General features: G+C 40.5%; 1 protein-coding gene across 1 annotated transcript in view; it reads right to left on the bottom strand.

Moving 5' to 3' along the window:
• Nucleotides 1-18,218, bottom strand: part of LGR4 (leucine rich repeat containing G protein-coupled receptor 4) — an 82,557-nt gene that overhangs the window by 36,771 nt on the left and 27,568 nt on the right. Inside the window, exon 2 of the mRNA XM_074884634.1 lies at nucleotides 10,488-10,559. Coding sequence (XP_074740735.1) covers nucleotides 10,488-10,559 — 72 coding nt within the window. The remainder of the gene's footprint in view (nucleotides 1-10,487; nucleotides 10,560-18,218) is intronic.

The following is an 18,218-nucleotide window of genomic DNA, read 5'->3' as shown; positions in this document are numbered from 1 at the left end:
AGCTGCAGAAGGGGAGGGGCTGGTAAATGGAAGCTGTATCACTGGACTAAACTTCGCTTTGCTTATCTGTGATTAGCAAACAGCCCCTCTGGGACTTTTGTCAGCTGCAGCCTGCTGCACTGCTGTGAAGTCAATCAATAACCTACAGATTACTCCCAATTCTTCCACGCCAATTTAGCATAACTAAACCGATACTTTATTCTGCAGCTGCTAATGGAAAACGCATTTGTCCCCTTCTCCTTTTCCTGCAGTAGTTTCAGTATTATACAACCTCAACCGCTATTTATAAAATCACGAGTACGTAAGCCAAGACACATCAGGACGGAAAATGGAAGCCTGTAACTACAACCAGCACTGAAACTGCACCACCTCCTTCCAGCTGAGTAGGCACTTCTCACCCTGAGCTTTCCCTTTCTAACATTTACAGCTTTCTCACAGTTATACTGAACTTCAAGGTAATAGCTTGTTTTCAAAATGCATTTCCTGGTCTATAAATTTAAAATGTCTAAGCCAACTAAACCAATTGATTAAAAGAAGTCTAAAGCTTGTGCATAAGTTCTACTGTTAAATTGTCATCAAGAGTCACCAGCACCCACTTCAAGACAAAATATGGCTCTATGACATTGCTTTTCATGGACTATTAAAGAAAATTTATAGTTATATTTTTTCTTGTTAACAAGAAAATAAATTATAATGGATTTTGAAGAAAGCAAGCATTCCCACCCGTGCAAAACATGCTCTATCATTCAATTTGCAAGCAGTATCTATATTGGGGCAAGACCTCCTTGAAGTAGAGCCCATAGGCTACAACACATATGCACTGAAGGAAATTTATGTAACCTAAAACCATTAGTATACAATATCAGCTGTTGAAGCAAGCTGCCTTTGTAGTCCCGACCAGTGTTCTTCAGCAAAGAAACAGAAGTTCAGAAACATTTTCTAACACGGACGTCTCTTAAACATAAGCAACAGTATCATGTTGTCTTGGAAATTGGTAATGGCTAGTCTACAGCAGTAATGACAAGTTGTTGCAGTGAGCAGCTTTGATTCCTCTTACCTCCAAAGCAGAAAGCAGAATACATTTTATAAAATGCACTGCCTTCTCCCTAATTGCCTTTGCACATCTTGCACTGTGTTGTGGTAACTTTTCTCTGCTCTACCACAGGCCAGGTAGACGTTTCCCTTGATAGCTCTCTCAAGGCACTTGGGTGAGTCTGCATATGCTGATCCAGGCTCCACTACTCTGGATTTCGAATTCCCTCTAATTTATCACTGCACAAATAGCAATCATTACAGGCACAATCATGTTTAGTTGAGAAGGAGCTACCCAAGACGAATATTCCACCTTCCTCACCATGATGTCCAAACTTAAATACTTCAGTGCCAGAATAGGCGGAGCTGGCTGGTTCTCAGGATTTTCTTTCTTCTTCCCGTCCCCTCAAAAAAAGCCATATCAAATACTAAACTTCTCCTTTTTGCTGTGGATGCTGAGAGGTTGGGGTCACTTAGCTGCGCTATGGGAATGGCTTCCATAACAGTGGGCTGGCTGCTGAGAAAGCAGAGGGGGATTTGTGGTTGACAGCTCCGGTTCAGAGGACTCTGACAGTCTGAGAGGGATCTGTGGATTCAATACCAACTGCATCACAGGCCAGCACAGAGAGCAACATGCAAGGGAGACGGGCTGTCTGCTGCCCAGACTGCTACACTGAACTGACGGGAGCTCTTCCAGCATTGACTTGCTCCTTTCTAGCTATAAACACATTTCACTTACCCAGTCTGTAAAGCAGAGACACAGAGATGAAAGTAACCAAGCTCAGTTTTGATCAACTGGGATGCAACAATTGAATCGACTACAGATTTGTGCTTTTAGCAGAAAGTGCTATATTAGTATGCTCAGAAGGTTACCAAGATCATGAAATCCTTTGATGGCTGGATGTGAGAAGGTAAAAAAAAAAAAAAAAAAGACTGTTGAGAATCCTTAAAGTTGCTTCGATCTGTTGATACAGCCTGTCTCCTGCCCTGGCATTTATTGGCTTTCCCGGCATGGGATCTTTTGAATGACCATGCATTTAGCAAGTGACACTGCCAAACGTGGAAGTGGATTAAACCCACCTATATTTAGCAGTTGAACATCTGTTACCACTTTCCTAACCACTTCAGATACATACTGGGTAAATACAAGACCCAGGTTTTATAGACACCTTCACAATGAATGACCTTAGAGAAATGGGAGTAATTTTCAATATGATTCTTTGTTTCAGATGTAGGTCAACTGTTAACTTTCTCCCATCTGAAAAAAAAAGAAAAAGCAAATATTTTATCACAATCATCTAGAATTTTACTTTTATATAGGAAGGGCAGGAAAAGAACTTTACATGAGTAGTGGTTACTACTTCTGTGCCAGAGTAAGATCTGCCAATGCTAATTAGGCAAGAGTACCTCAGTACTCACAAAAAATATACCAAAATACCTCCTTTCCTCCCCTCCTCTTGGGTGGTTGTAAAAGAATGACTTAATTCCACACCAAAGAATTACTTAATTCCACACCACGTCTTCTTATGGTAACACACAGTGTCATACCACAACACTATGATGACAACGCACTCAATTACTTTTCTCAGAGTACGGGGATAATGCATTTACCTCCAACATACAGGATTTGTTTTTTCTGCTTTTTTGTCTGACTATTTAAGGTTTTTGCAGAGCTACATGTGACTATTCTTGAGGCTCGAGCCTGAACTGGCTACCTGCTCGCTTGCACACGTACACCTTTTGTCCCACCCTCCAATTCCTGAAACCAAGAGGAGGAGGTGGACTGCACAGTACAAGCACTGTTTAGGGAACTCTACCTGGAGAGATCCAGCCTGAGAGCTTCTGAGGCTACCACTCAGCCTCCAGAAGTTTCTTATCTGGTTTATATGTTCAGACAGCCCCAACCTGGCAGCTCAGGCAGCATAATAAATTCAGGCTCGTAAGACGGGTCTTGAAGCATAACACCACAAAGTTCAGCCTCCAGGCCATTCAGCTAAGCCAGCTTGTGTGTGTGCGCGCATGTGAAAATAATGCTGAACGCTGAAACTTGAAGGTGACAGATAAGGAAAAAGTTTTGTTTCCCTCTAAAAGTACTTGCAGCAGAATAACCTGTCTTGAGATCTTTATACACAACCATGCCAACTTTTGAAATTAACATGTAGAAACAGAAACTGGAAAGAAACTTCCTCATCTTCTAAAAAAAATGGAATTTTACTCAACCTATTAGCATGTGTCCCCACAAACAGGAAAAATATGCACCTGTTAAGCACAGCAAGAACCTTCTAAGCTACAGAAATGTTATTCTTATATCAGCAGGACTGATACTCACCCAGAATCAAACTGATTTAAGACTTGCACAGATAAGAAAACATTAATTAAACACAGGTTGGCCAACATCATTTAGCATCTAGTGCAGACCAAGTAGGTGATGTTTAAAAATATCTTAGCTGACTGTGGTTAATTCTACTTGGGAGTCTTTGCCTAAAGGTTTGTCTTGACTAGAATTTGAAGGTGCAAGTTACAACATGCCAACACACTTTGTAAAGCTCCAGCGCACACAAGGCAGCAAACATTTCTAATGTATGCTAGCTGGTCAAGTCGAAGCTTAGGCTCCTAACTTGCTACCACACGTGAAACCTACACCTCGCATTTTCTTCATTAGAACTTTACCTCTTGGAATTCAGGCTGGAGCAACTGAGGAAATTACCTTCTCCAGCTGTTCAAATATTTGGAGCTGGCAGATGGATGAAGAGCATTCATCGGCTTCCAACCCAACGTCAGTCGGCTATTTTTGAAATACCAGCAGAGGATGTCTACACTGGCTGCCTTTATGACAAAGCAGAGGAAGAAAGCTCTCAGCTGGTTCCTCAGTCTCTGCTGGTAGGGTCGAATGGACAGATATGGGGTGGTAACATCTCCAATTGTACCAGCAAGTTTCACAAGAGGATGTTTAACCACAGACTCAGTTACTACACATCAGCTAACACAAGGCATCAGGACAACTTTTCTCATGAAGAATCATCCTCACCTTTTCTATTCAAAACAAGCCTTTCATCTCCAGTTTCCCCACTACAGATCCTGGGACTGCTCATGCTTATGAAAGGGAGAGGAATTGCACCATCTCATCAATGTTTGCACACTACCTTGAAAATACTACTTTAAAAGACCTAGCACTGAAGGGCAAAAAACCTCCTTCCACCAAATACTCCACAGCCAGGTGAGGAAAGACTGCATCCCAAACTAGCAGCTCAGCCTTGGTGGCCTTGGCATAACTCCAGCACATGTCTTATTCATAAAATCGAAGTAATAAAAAAGACAGACACTCCCCTCTCTCCCCAACGATAATACAACTTGGTGCTGATACAGAAATTAGAAGGAAGGGGACCATCTAAATTACACTCTGAAATGGATACTACAAAAGCAAGCAGCTGTGACATTTCAGCCAGGTGGACATCTTCAGCTGCAGTCAAGAGGAAAAACAACTCCAGACATTTCTCTTGCTGGTACTTCCTGATCACAACCTTATGGCAAAAACACCTCATTTTTACTGCCAGTATGAATTTTAATTAATTCGTATGTTCTTAAAATATACTTGGTCAATTAAAAGCTACTATCAGAGACTCTGGCTGAGGGTGGGGGAGAACAAGGGGGGCTGAGACATTTAAGCAAGATCTCTTAGTGCTGTAATCAGCATGGATATAATTAAGCAAATACTCAGTTACAGTATTTCTTTTCCCAAAAAACTGAAGTTGCATGCATGCAGTCTCTCACTCACTGTTTATTCATCTCTCAAAAAGCAGATTAGCATTGTCTTTAACAAAAAAAAAAAAACTTTTATTGATATAAATCTTCCTTTTATCACTTTATTTCATCAGCCATTAAATAAAAACTTAATAAAGTCCTGCCCTTGACTGACAAAAAAAAAATTTGGAGGTAGTGTCACAGAAGAGAGACTGCTTCATATCACATATGAACAAAAACCAGAAACACAACAGACCAAGACAACAGACCTTGGCATCAGCACACATCTTGAACGCAATCGAGCACTGCTGTCTCTTGGTGTGTTCAGGAGGGATTATTTTCCTCGCAGTATTACTGGGCATGATACAGTCTTCTAAACCACAACAGTCAGAGATGAGAGAGCATCCTGCCTAACCCTTTGTGAAGATCAGAGCCCTGTCCCGACGCTGACTGGCTGGGAGGTGACCACTACTCCCCTTTGGACAACCACGTGCTCATGCCACAGGCAACCTACAGACAGACGGCAGGACAGCTTGCTGTCCTCTGCCTCCCCACTGCCTCTCACATGGACCAGCAGCCAGCCAGCCAAAACCTTATCATCTAAACCTTACCCATCAATGCAGGGCAAGTATGACAACAACATTTTAAAGGGTTAAGAGTGGAAATCAAAACAAGGTTAAAGGGTCATAAAGTCAAGGAGACTTTTGCTTTCTTCAAATGGTTCAAGTTTCTGAAGCCAGACTGGATAACCAGCCAAGAATAAAAATCATTCTGATTTGCCTTCCTTGATAAGAGTACCTTTTAATTAATCCAGCAGATCACTCACAAATATAGTGAATGGAAATCATAGTTAAAATTCTTCAGACTACTTTAGATAACTTTAAATATCAGAAGGAAATGCAAACCTTTAGAATAGCATCAAAATATAACACAGCCTGGCTTTTCTAGTTAAAAACTCACACTGGAAAACAGCTTCTGCTTTCTAAAAAACACTGCCCTATCTAACTCTATTTCCCTCTTCTAGTTTTCTATAAATACTTTAAGGTGTGGTTAGAAAACTGTGGCCAAGTTCTTCAAGGATTTTTAGTTTCCATATCAAGTTCAGGGCTGCAGCATATTTACATTAACGTTTTCTGGAGAATACACTTCATTAACTGCTGTGGCAAAACCCTTGGTGGTCTGCTCCTCGCTGACTCTGACCATTGCTGTTTCAATCATTTGCAAATTACTTCCAGATGGGTATCAGTTACACAGAGATGAAGAATTTTTATAACATTTATAAATAGTGAAGAATCCTACAGACACGTGATAAGTATGCTATGCAATGACATGCACGACGAGGCTGTGAACAGGGCACATGGAGCACATAACCCAATGGGCAGATTCTGCTCAGTGACAACCTGGAATCACAGAATGGAAGGGGCCTTAAAGATCACTAGTCCCAACCCCCCTGCCATGGGCAGGGACACCTTCCTCTAGACCAGGTTGCTCAAAGCCCCGTCCAACCTGGCCTTGAACCCTTCCAGGGAGGGGGCAGCCACTGCTTCTCTGGGCAACCTGTGCCAGTGTCTCACCACCCTCACAGCAAAGAATTGCTTTCTTATATCTAATCTAAATCCACCCTTTTCCGGCTTAAAACCATTACCCCTCATCCTATCCCTACACTCGCTGATCAAGAGTCCCTCCCCATCTTTCCTGTAGCCCCCTTTAAGTACTGGAAGGCCACTAATAAGGCCTCCCTGGAGCCTTCTCTTCTCCAGCTGAACACCCCCAACTCTCTCAGTCTGTCCTCACACGGGAGGTGCTCCAGCCCCCTGATCATCTTTGTGGCCTCCTCTGGACCCGCTCGAGCAGGTCTATGTCCTTCTTATACTTTCCCTTTGCTTGTACCTGCAAGTAATACTCAGGTAGGACACTATCTCAAAGGTACAAAAACTCAGATTATACCTACAAATCTGATACTCTGCAGGGCAGTCAGCTCCCTAAGGATGACCATTTAGTGCCACTTCAGATGTCTTCTTCCATCTGGCCCCAACCGCCATTCTAGGTGGCCATCAGTCTCCCATCTGCATCAGATCGGCCAGTCTTGTGCGGGTGTCTTGGATAACCAGCATGGGATGCACGCATCGGAACACCCAGGTTGCTCACCCTTCAGTGACGTTGAAGGCACATGTTGATTGAGCAGCCAGCTTTTACAAGTCTAGTACTCTGCTTCCTTCACTTTTATTTGCTAGTGTTCATTTTAGGATTTGGAAAATGATCCTCTGAAGTCTCTCCAGACTACCAAAAATTCACTGCATTAAGGAAATGCAATCCCCATTTTAAATGGCTTCTACAGCATTTTTTAATCCGAACCTCTTCATATGTGCAGTGTGTAAGACTAAGTTGCCTACATAATACATCTAATTGCCTCCCATTTACATTCAATTAAATTCTGTGATACTATTTTGCAATATTAATTAACTCTGTGAGGGGCTAATCTCCCACAGCATTTGACGAACGACAGGGCTAATGCATGATGTAAAGAGAAAGGTGTCTGGGGCTGTCTCCTGGATGAAGAGCTATTAGACTCCGTGGTGGTGTGGGTACTTACTGCATTTCCATTAGTTTGTGGGATTTTCATTTACTTTAGACATGTAATTCTTGGGAAAAGTTCTAGATGGAAAACTTGCTTCTAGCACAAACCACTTTGCTTTAACGCAGTTTCTTCTTCTTTGGCATGGAGATTCACACCCAGGTTTCTGTGCTGAAAAAGTGACTTTGCTAGTGCCTGGCAGTCAGGATTTGGATCTGTTCAACTATAAATAAAAGCCAGGAAGAAAGTATGAAAATCATCTTAGAGTGGAGAGGGAAAACTGTGGTTGTAGAGTGGGAAGTGCAAGTTTGGTTTTTTTCTGTCCACAATCAGCAAAAATAAAGACCAAAAAATTTCTGTACCCTTCCCCACAGAGGAAAAGCGAAAGTGTCCTGTCTGGTGCTGGTCATTTCTATTAAGGAGGAAAGCTGCTTTGATTTGAATCTACTTTATTATGTTCCTCTAGGAAGAACGTGACCTGAAGCCAGGGAACCTGAGGTTGACCTGTGCATGGATGACCATAACAAGGTCTTTAGAGAAAAGCAAGAAACCTTCCTCATTTCACTGCTGGTGGGCATGGCCAGAGCCTCACTCACAAGTCTTGGTTAATGGTTTTCAATTGAGAAGCACTGTACACAGATACTGTCTACTTATGGCTCTGCTCTTACGGTTGTTTTCCTGTCTTTTCGTACCCCTGATAGCTGTTTAATTAGAGAGAGTTTTTCTTTTTAATCTTTCTGCAGACCTCTGCAGCTGTAGGAGGTAACTCAAACAAAATGAAAACTGTATTTTTTAATTGATTGTACTGAAGAATTATGGTTGATTCAAATATGTCCAAACATTTGGCAAGTGTCATTTTTCCTGCAAAGTTGTTTTTTGGGCTTTGGTTTGGTTTTTGTTTTTGGTTTTTTTCCAGAAGTTGCTTTAACATATCAAGTAAGTGTGCCAGGAATGATTTAAAGCTTCTGGGTGTTCACATAGAATTCTGAGCTTAATGCTAGACTATGCTTTTGCAGACTGAAATGCTGGAATTCAGGGGACAATAAGGTACACGTAGCAAATGGCTCTTAGGCAATAAGCACAACAGATGATGGCTGAAGGCTCTGCCTTTTCTCTTTACCTCCTGACACACCCCAGGGTTTATGGAAGTTACACAATATGCACACCCACCAGTTAGGTTTTATTGCTTAATTACTTATAAGGAAAAAATGAAGTCTCCCACAGTCATCTAAAGTTGTGAAAACAGAATTGTTTGGGTTTTTTAACTTTTGGTGTGAAATATGACTATAAAGAATTTGGAAAAAAAATGGATGGCAAATATAGTCTAACGAAACATACAGACATACAGCAGTGCATATTATAAAGCACATGGAGAATGTTGCTAGTATATATTCTGAGCCAAGCAAGCTAATTCTTCTATTTTATTTTTAAATTGACTACTCATGCTACAGAGTCTGTCTTAAATTGTGTCCAATACACACATGCACCATCTGAAATCCTGGTAAAGCTATTTTCCTTCATGAGGTATTCTCGACAACATTGCAAATTTAAGCAATATCTAAAATCAGAGGGAATAAACCAGAACCTGTTAAGCATGAAATAAGATATCACACACAATTCATCTGACATAAATAAGCTCAACTGCACTCTACAATTGTACTGACCCGAGTCAAAACTACTTAAAAACCAGGGAAAATGGAATTATTTAAGTGTATTAGTAATGGTAGCTGCTACATTATCAGGATATAAAAGAGACCAAAATTGTACGGAGAGGTAGAACACCTTATTAGACCAACCAGTGTAGCTGGGATGCAAGGAAGAAAAACAGAGAAGCTTTCAGGAACACAAGCCGTTCTTTCAGGAGCAAAGTGATCCATCTCTTATCAATTTCTCAACATCTTTGTTCCAGTGAGGTGTGGTGGTTGTACTGGTCATAGCAGATAACCAGAGTCAAAAGGTTCTGGGCCTTATCTGCAGTTCTGCTATGCGGTTAATTTATCCTGTTGCCCTCTACAATTGGCTTTCATTCCTTGCTTCAGTTTCCTGACCCGTGAAGTCAGAAGAATGCTTCCCTGCACCATAGGGGTTTGTCTCTTTGGGGAAATTAGCTGTTCTTTCCCTAAGATGCACTTACTGAAAAATCTCTCAACGCAGCATTCATAGTTCCAGTCTAGCCAAAGTCATAAATGAGGACAGCCTTACTTTGTATTTTAAATGCTCTCTGATACGAGAAATGCTACTTGGACTGAAAATACAAGAGAAGAAAAGCAAATTGCAGTGGTTTTGTCTTATCTATCACTTATTACTGAAAGTTCTCAACGTTCTCTGGCAAAGGTTGAACCATTACCCTCTCTTCATAGATAAGGAAACTAAGGCACACAGAAGACACTTGTCATATAATAGTTGTCACATAATTACTAAAGTAGTAATTGAAAGGCAAAGCCTTCTCCCTATTTATTGACTCTGAAATCCAATCTAATTTGGGGCTATGCTGTGAATGGGTGCTTCAACTTCGCAAAGGCATCTGTTAAGACTTCAGTTTGGCAAAACACGGCACATGAGCCTTAGCACAGCATGAGGATTCAGAAGCGCAAGTATCACCTAAGTAAAACCTAAAAAAAAAAAAAAAAGGCAAAAAAGAGAGCAGAACAAGAGGGAGTTGGGAACTGGAGAGAGAATTTCTGCCAGAGTAACTAAAAACATGAAGCCCTGTACCACAGAACTTGATTTTCTGATGCAGGTCAGGATGGGCTTGTGAGCACTGCATCTGCAGCTGACAGAGGCAATGGGAGCAAGATGCTCAGTAAATGAAACAACATATATTTTATGGAACTTATGAAACAGCTATACTGTAGCTCCTTCGGAAACAATGGTAACTACACACCTCTCGTGTTATCTTTGGATAACACTATAATTAGTATGTGTCATCACTCTAGCCATGATTAAAATAATTACCGTAAAAAGTCCCTTGTAAGTAGCATTTACTGTTCCGGTTTCCAAACATGTACAGGATTATTTTTTTAAAGTGTAATTGCTTTCTCTGTTCGCAGCTCAACTCAACGCTATTTCCCCACCCACCTTCCACTTTATGCAGCCATCTGATGTTGTAGCAAAACTTGAACATGTGTGAAATACTTACAGCTCTTCCAAGTAGGGAAAGTTCTTGAATGCATCCTCTGGTAGCCTTGTGATGTTATTCATGCTAATATCTCTGGGGAACAAGAAATACAGATTTATTAATAATCAGTAAGTGATTTTTACACTCTAGGAAAAGGAGGAGAAAAAAAAAGCCTGATCAGATGGTATGATAACAGAAAAAAATACTCTAGCATCACACAGCAATATCTCTTTCTAGAAAACTGCATGCTAAACTTGCAAAGCACAGTAATTTGAGAATCCAGTCACAGCAAAGACCTATATAAAGGGAAGTTGATAAAAAAGTCTTCTGATACCTCTAAGCACCCAAAAAAAAAAAAAAAAAAAAAGACCATGAAAATGCAGGGTATGCATGTATGGAAGAGGCTCTACAGTACTGTTATCCCCAGTACTAATTTTTACCAACTTACACATGCATACAATTTTAACACAGATGATTAAGACTGCTCTAAAACCACAGCATATGAAAAAATTTAAAATAAAAAAAAGATTGTGACCACCCACCACGCAAATTTTCATCCCACAATGTCTTTAAAAAAAAGAATACATGCATTGGGACTTAATAAAGAGCTTCTGGCAAACATGGCTTCTGGAACAACTGACAAGAATAGCAGAAACAAGTCCTAGCTCTACCACAGTCATTTTTTTTTTTTCTACAAAACCTATAGAAGTCCTCGAGGTAATAGTTTTAAGCAGATTTCATTCTCAATCCATGAGCAGAGACAGGCCGGCAGCAAGTGCTTACATGATAGGTATGCAGACCTGTTCAGCTTTTTTCTTTCTGAAGGAGCAGTAAGTGGCAAACTTGGTGCCATCACCTCAGTTCACACCTACATAACCATCACAGATAATCCAGTCCTAAAGCAAGTTATTGCTCAACGTGAGTAAAAGTAGAACGAAAACAATTCAGTTTGATAATTAAACTAATAACTGCCTAACAATTCATGGCATAACCCAAGTTCTTCCTTTCCACTTGGTTACCACTTTTTTTTTTTTTTTTAAATGTGCAGTTTAACAAGCAAATCAGTAAGACTCGTTAGTACAGCCCTCCCAGCTTCCTTCTGCTTGCTGTCTTCCACACATTGTTCTCTAGCATCTATGTGCCACCTTCCCTTCTATTTCAGGTAAAAAGCAAACAAACAAAACAAAACCACCCCTTCCATCTCACTGACAGTCAACAAGTACCACTGAAGCTCCTGCATGAAGATCTGAAGGGCTGGTGACTGCATGCAGGACAGCAGATATTGTTTGCCACCTAAAAAGTTTGACTGTGGAATAAAGCACCAGCCCTTGCCTACTGCTGGGGCAGACATTCTTAGCCCATCCATAGCCATCACTATTTTTCAAACAGCTGTCCCAACTGGAATTACCACTTGTCATGAGGCAAAGAAAGGTCAATTTAGACTCTTCCTTCTATACTGAAAGGGCATAAATCCCTGAAGAACTATCTGTAGCAGAAAAACAACCCCCTTGAGAAATTAAGAAGTTTCATGTTCAGGATACCTTCCATGGCTCCCACCTATGAGAGGACTCGGTGCTGACCTTAGGAGGTTCAGTCAGACTCCTAAGGGGAGCAATGGGCATGCAGAGGGGGGTGGTGCTGCTTCTGAGCAAATGGTATCTCAGGACATTTGTGCCTTCTTTCATGCTGTGACAAACCAAATGCCATGTCAGCACCACATAACCTACCAAAAACGTTGCAGCAGCTAATTAAACCACTTTTTGCAAAGAGTGCCCATGTTATTCCTCCAGTTGCCAGACCATAATGTCTAATACAGCTCATTTTAAAAAATTTCCTTATTTATACTGACAACAGAATGCACTATATAAAAAAACCCCATAGTTACTGGGAAAAAAAGTACTTTTTATCCCCACAGCAGTTGACAACGTCAACTGATGTCAGTGAATTTATCTTGAGAACAACAAGTAACAGGCAACTGGTCTGCCGCCCCCGACCCGAGCAGCACAGGCCCCCAGCCGCCACCAACGTGAACATTGCGCTCTTACACTAAGTCTAGATACAACTGTTCCTTTAAACTAGTGTTTATTAAATAGCAGGCCAAAACTTCATTCCTCATACCCCAGTGTAAACCAAAAGAGTTATTCCTTGGCAGCTATTAAGAGTATACTAACATAACTCCAGAGCAATGGAGATCAAAATAAGGTTCAGCACATACAAAACAAACCCAATTGTGAAAGAAGACCAAGAAAATTCACTACAGCACAATAGACTCCTTCACTAAGCTCCAGAAGGAACTGGAGATGATTTATTTCTGAACTCTACAGCCCGCGTGCTTTAAGAGGTGCTTTGTGTCTCAGCAGCAGCTTGGGTACCGTGAGATGCTGCAGTTGCTGAGGGGGACATTTTTCTTCTCAAGCAAGAAAGTAAATAGAACTATAAGATACATGACTCATCAGCTGTCTGCTCCACAGGAGACTGCAACTTTTATTCTCCCTACCCCCCCCCATATACATTTTTCAAATTGTCATGAAACACATGTTTCACACATCGAGGCTAGTCCACTCCTTTCCAGAAGACTACACATCCCCTTCCAGTATCAACTGGGAAGCATTTCTGAATAGGGCAGAAGGGTAAGAAGGGAGTGGAGACCCTACGTGAGTCCTAAGAAATAGCAACCTGTGCAAGAAAAATCAAAACTTTCTCAAAAGACTGTCCAGGTGATATAAAACCTTATTATCATATATACCATATTAAACAGTAGTAGTAAAAATAAGTCAACAGCACGGATCATCAGAAGGCACTTTATGCGTAGCTATACATCACTTTGTCCAGGATTTTGACTGCAATTACATTGCTGCACTACTTGATAGCTCTTTAGGACAGAAGAAGCAAGAAATCACATCCATCTGAAAACAATGGTCTTGAAGCTTCCAGAGCTATTAACGCCCGATTTTCAGAAGGGTCATATGCAATCCTGAACAAAGTCAATGGAAACCATGTAGACATACAGCATGGCTGACATCCAAATTCTATGTAATTTCGGCATTCTTTGGGATCTGAAATTAGCAAAGAATGTTTTTTTGCCTGTAGCTCCAAGTGTTAGCATCTACAATTTTAATATGGGAGGTAGATTCTTTGGATGTAAGCATGAAACAGAATAGCTTAATAATAAAGTTTTGAGAAGCACCATAAATATCCATGAATTCTACTGAAATTTATTTTCAGCAAAACTGCTTTTGTAACAAAAATAGGTACAAAAATGCATTATCATATAAGACTTCAAGGACTGCTCATCATCTTGTTTTGCTAAAAAGCTGGAATTACTACAAAGTTTCTGTATTTGCCTTCATTACATGTGATAGTAACTTCTACTCAGTAAATAAGCCAATCCTTACAGCACTGATCCACAGTCTTTGGGAAACATCAAACCATCAACTTTCAAAGTTTCTTACTGATCACCATATAAGCTTAAAAGCTATTTTTGCATAATTGAAAACATTATGTAAAAGCAGTTTTGCTACAGAAATCACAAACTGATTTCTAATGCCTCACCAATCAACAGACACAGGTAGATCACATTTTGAAAAACTGCTTTAAAAAAAATAGTTTCAACATAGGAGGTGAGAAGGTGAAAACACATTAATCTTACCTGAAATGCACTATCAGCAAAAAAGCAAGCAATACAGAAGTGAAAGGCCACAATGAATTGTAGAAGCCAAAATGAGACACTTGTTGTGCTTTTATATATACATATAATTTTTTATTATTATTATTTTATTTTCATTTCACTCTACAGAATATCCTCAAAGAAGGAGTTCATGGGCACTAACAATATTATGTAGTTCACGAGCTTCAGTGCAAGAATTTACAAACAATATTAGCAAACATCCATATCACTAAAATTAGATGACTTAGTAACTACTCTCTAATAAGTTTGCTTAGTAAATTTGGAATATACTTTTAATAACACATGCTTTATAGATGAATTACAACAAAAACGGACTAGCACCATATATTATGACAAAATAATGGCAAATATTTCTCCCAAAACCACTGTCCAAAACAAAGATAGCCCTTGCCAAGTTTCTACTGCTTTTATTTTAGAAAATATTCATTTTACTGTTCCTAAAGTTTCAAAAAGTAAATCAGTCTATACACAATCAAGGAGGCTGTCCATGTAATAAAGATAAAATATTAGTACAGGCCTTGGATATGTCAAAGAAATCTGCACTGAGAAGCTACCCTACTCCACCTGTTCCTCCACCTCTACTAGAAAGACCTCAGGCCTAGGAGCCCAGAGCTCATTTATGGTCCTAATATATAAAGTTCTAAAAATGAATAAAATGAATACCTAATATACTTTCCCAACCTCTAGCAGTGTCTACAGGAATGATGCTATCACACCACAGAAAGCTCACGTCAGCAGTTACCTAATGCCCCATTTCAGCAAGACTATGCTGAAGGACCCATTCTGGACTAGGTTATTGCATCCAGACATAAGTCCCCTAAAAACAGCTCAACACCCACAAACCTTTTGATTGCCACCAAAAAAACAACCTCCAAAAAACAACAAACAAAACAAAACACCAACAAAACCCCCACTCCTGCCCTAAGTTTTACTGGTATACCTAAGTTCAGACTCAGTATCTGGAAGACTTATCTTCAATTTCTTGTTCTTTCATCACTTTGCAGTATGATCTGTCAGCCCCAGCAACCTACAGCTCTGTCTTGAAATTAAACTCAGCCTCATGCTTATATTTGGGACCTTTTCCCTGGGAAGTGCAAAACAGACACAACAGCTTTAAGTGGGAAAAGGACAGCAATGCCGTGGTTTTACACTCTAGATTCATCAGGAAAATGAAGAAGGCAGGGGCAGACCGGCACCTTTCAGCAGTTAGCCATTAACCAGGCTTATCTGTACCAAGCAGCGAGGCTAAATCTTCGCTCACTAACCAACTTTAACCGAGGCAGGTCAGGGCATGATCAGGCAAGGAGCTGGCATCGAAACTAAAATGATGAGCAGCCGAACGTGGTAACCTCTTTAGCAAGAAAAGGCTGCATCTTGGGGATAACATGAATCACAGCCTCACAGTTACAATTAGTTTCGCCATTTCAGGTAGGAGAGATGTAACACCAGAATACAAACAAAACCGTGCTCCCTCCTACAGTGCTATTGCTGCCGTGGCTGCAGTTTTGAACGATAAATAAGGCTCTCACAGCCAGTCAGAAGTTTTGTCCTTCTTCCGGGAAGGTACTAGAGAAAGGATTAAAAAAAACAAAAACCAACACAACTAAAACAAGTAGCTTGAAGAAACCTACTGAAAATGGTATTTCACCATCCCAGGTACTGCAGAGACTAATTTTTACAGGCCAAAGGTGAAAATCAAGCCATGGTACTCCAGCAGTCATTTGCTGTCTTCCACCCGCTTCAGTAGATCCCTTCAGGTTACTCTGACCTTTACTTCAATCTTTATTTCCAGCTTAGTTTAGCAAAGTCCCCTGCTTTCACCTAACACAGAAACACTTTGAAGTCTTTAAAAATACTTGTACATATACTAACCAGCAAGGATGCTAAAAGCTATGAAAACCTCCCTCTTGAAAATTGGCATGAAATGAAGTAAATTAACTTGGGAGAGGAAGGCACCTTTGCTGGACACAGTAAAAAACACACAGCACCACAACTCCTCTCTACATAAAGCAGGAGATATAAACTACTCTTAAAGCAACCAGCAGTGGAGATGTCAGAAACTGGAACTAGGCAATATAATGCACTTAAACTTTTTTATTATACTCCTTCTGTGCAAGAATTCCAGTTCTTGATGGAACATTTTGGTTGTTTGGGTTTTTTTTTTAAGGATTCTTTATTCTACCACTAAACAAAGTCAAACTTACCCAGGCTTCAGGATAAGCAGAAATACTTCAAATCTTGGATGGCAACTACCTAATTCTCTCATATTTAAAAAAAAAAAAACCTCTTACTTATCTTTAGAAACTGGCTACAGTCACAGCTTTCATCAGTGGTATCATGCAAAAGAGAATTAGATAAAATGCACAGCATGTCGCAGCATCTCCTGCAAGGCACTGATAGCTTTCTCTCTCATTTTAAAGTACTGCCTCTATCATAAAGTAGCCCAACCCTTGTTAGATTTATCCCTAAATGCCTTTCTTACAGATTGCCAGAGCTGTATTTTGGCTGGAAAGGACAGCTAACTAGAGATGATGGAAACAGAGGAGGGGGACAATAATTCTTGCACAAGAAGAAGAGCTGCAACAACAAAGAGAGATCACAAAATGGGAAACACAGACTTCCTGTAGAGGGCTACAGAAAGAACAGGCAAAAATGATAAATAAAGTAGCTCAAGATACAGGCAGAGAATGAAAGCTAATGACCCACAATAACTGATAGGCATTGAAAAGGAAAACAATGCCAGTCTCTCTGGACTGAGGGAAATATAGATGTAACAGCCTTTTTTTTTTTTTGACAATACCTACCATTCTTCACTGCATCTACCCAGCCAAAAGGTGAGCACATTTTAGGCAAAGAAACCTTCCTCACTACCCAGGCTCTGGTGTGCTGGCATGTCTCCTAGAACTCACAGGAGATACCAGGGCTACGCTTTCTATCCTGCACTGCAGCCTTGGCTAGCAGCACTTGGATCTGCACTGAACTGGGGGCACACGCACCTTCTCACCACATTCGTGCACTGCATCCAAAGGCATGCTAACAACCTAATATACTCCACTTGGTAAAGAAGATCTTAAGCCGGAAAACCATGACATATCTAGCTACAGAAAAGGAAAATTAGATCTCAGCCAAACCCAATCAAGATTGGCTGCTTGAAAAATAAAATCAAAATACCCCCCCCATGTTCCCCTGAACTTCATTAATAGCTAACTTCTTTCTGGCTCTCCACCTAACCTCTATCTTTTGTGAAGTTTAGAAGGGAAGGGGAAGAGGGAAGCGGGGAGGGGGGGGCGGATAGTGTTTGTTGAAGGAAAGAAGATCATGTTTCAACAAGGCACCTTTAAAATCCTATAAAATACTCCCTCAGAGCAAGCTTAACCTGTTTGCTGATAGATAATAGCATGTAATACTGTAGGCTCCATTCAGTCTTTTCCAAGGTCTGGGCCCTCTGCCACTGAGTTATTTAATTATAACACAAAATGATTTAGGCAGAGCTATCTATATTTGAATAAAGCCCTCCTACCTACTTGTACAAAACCATTAGGTAAAAGGTCTTAATCTTATGTAAAGTTCTCCAGGTAGTAACCCTGATCCAGCTTCAGCAGTACTAGGAAAAGCTGAAGCTGTTAATGTCTTTAGAAACTACGTTAAATAAGCCAGGTTATTGCAAATGGAAGCCAACATGATGCTGGAAAATACTCAACAACAATTAGACACCCATTACCACTGGGACCATTGATAAGTGGATAATGTCCTGATTACATTAACACTGGTGAAGATCAACAAGACAAAGCAAAAGACATTTTTCTTAGTATACCAGACCATCAATTCTTTGCCAATTATCCAAAAAAAAGGGGACAGAAGTATACGCAGCTGTATGGCGATGGTCAGTGTTTGACTTCGGTCCAGGTCACGTCTGCATTAACCAGGAGAACTGCCTGGTGGTGTGGCAGCAGACGGTGGGCAGGGGAGAGAAAATAAATCAGGGAAACTCAAGGTTAGACCAATCTAAGTTGTGCTGCGGTGCTATTGTCTTGAAGGAACACATTTGGTGCTGAACTCCTTGT

Source organism: Strix uralensis, chromosome 15, assembly GCF_047716275.1.
Source record: "Strix uralensis isolate ZFMK-TIS-50842 chromosome 15, bStrUra1, whole genome shotgun sequence".
NCBI lineage: Eukaryota > Metazoa > Chordata > Aves > Strigiformes > Strigidae > Strix > Strix uralensis.
Note: the sequence above shows the minus strand (reverse complement) of the source record. Positions and strands in the feature narration are given on the sequence as shown.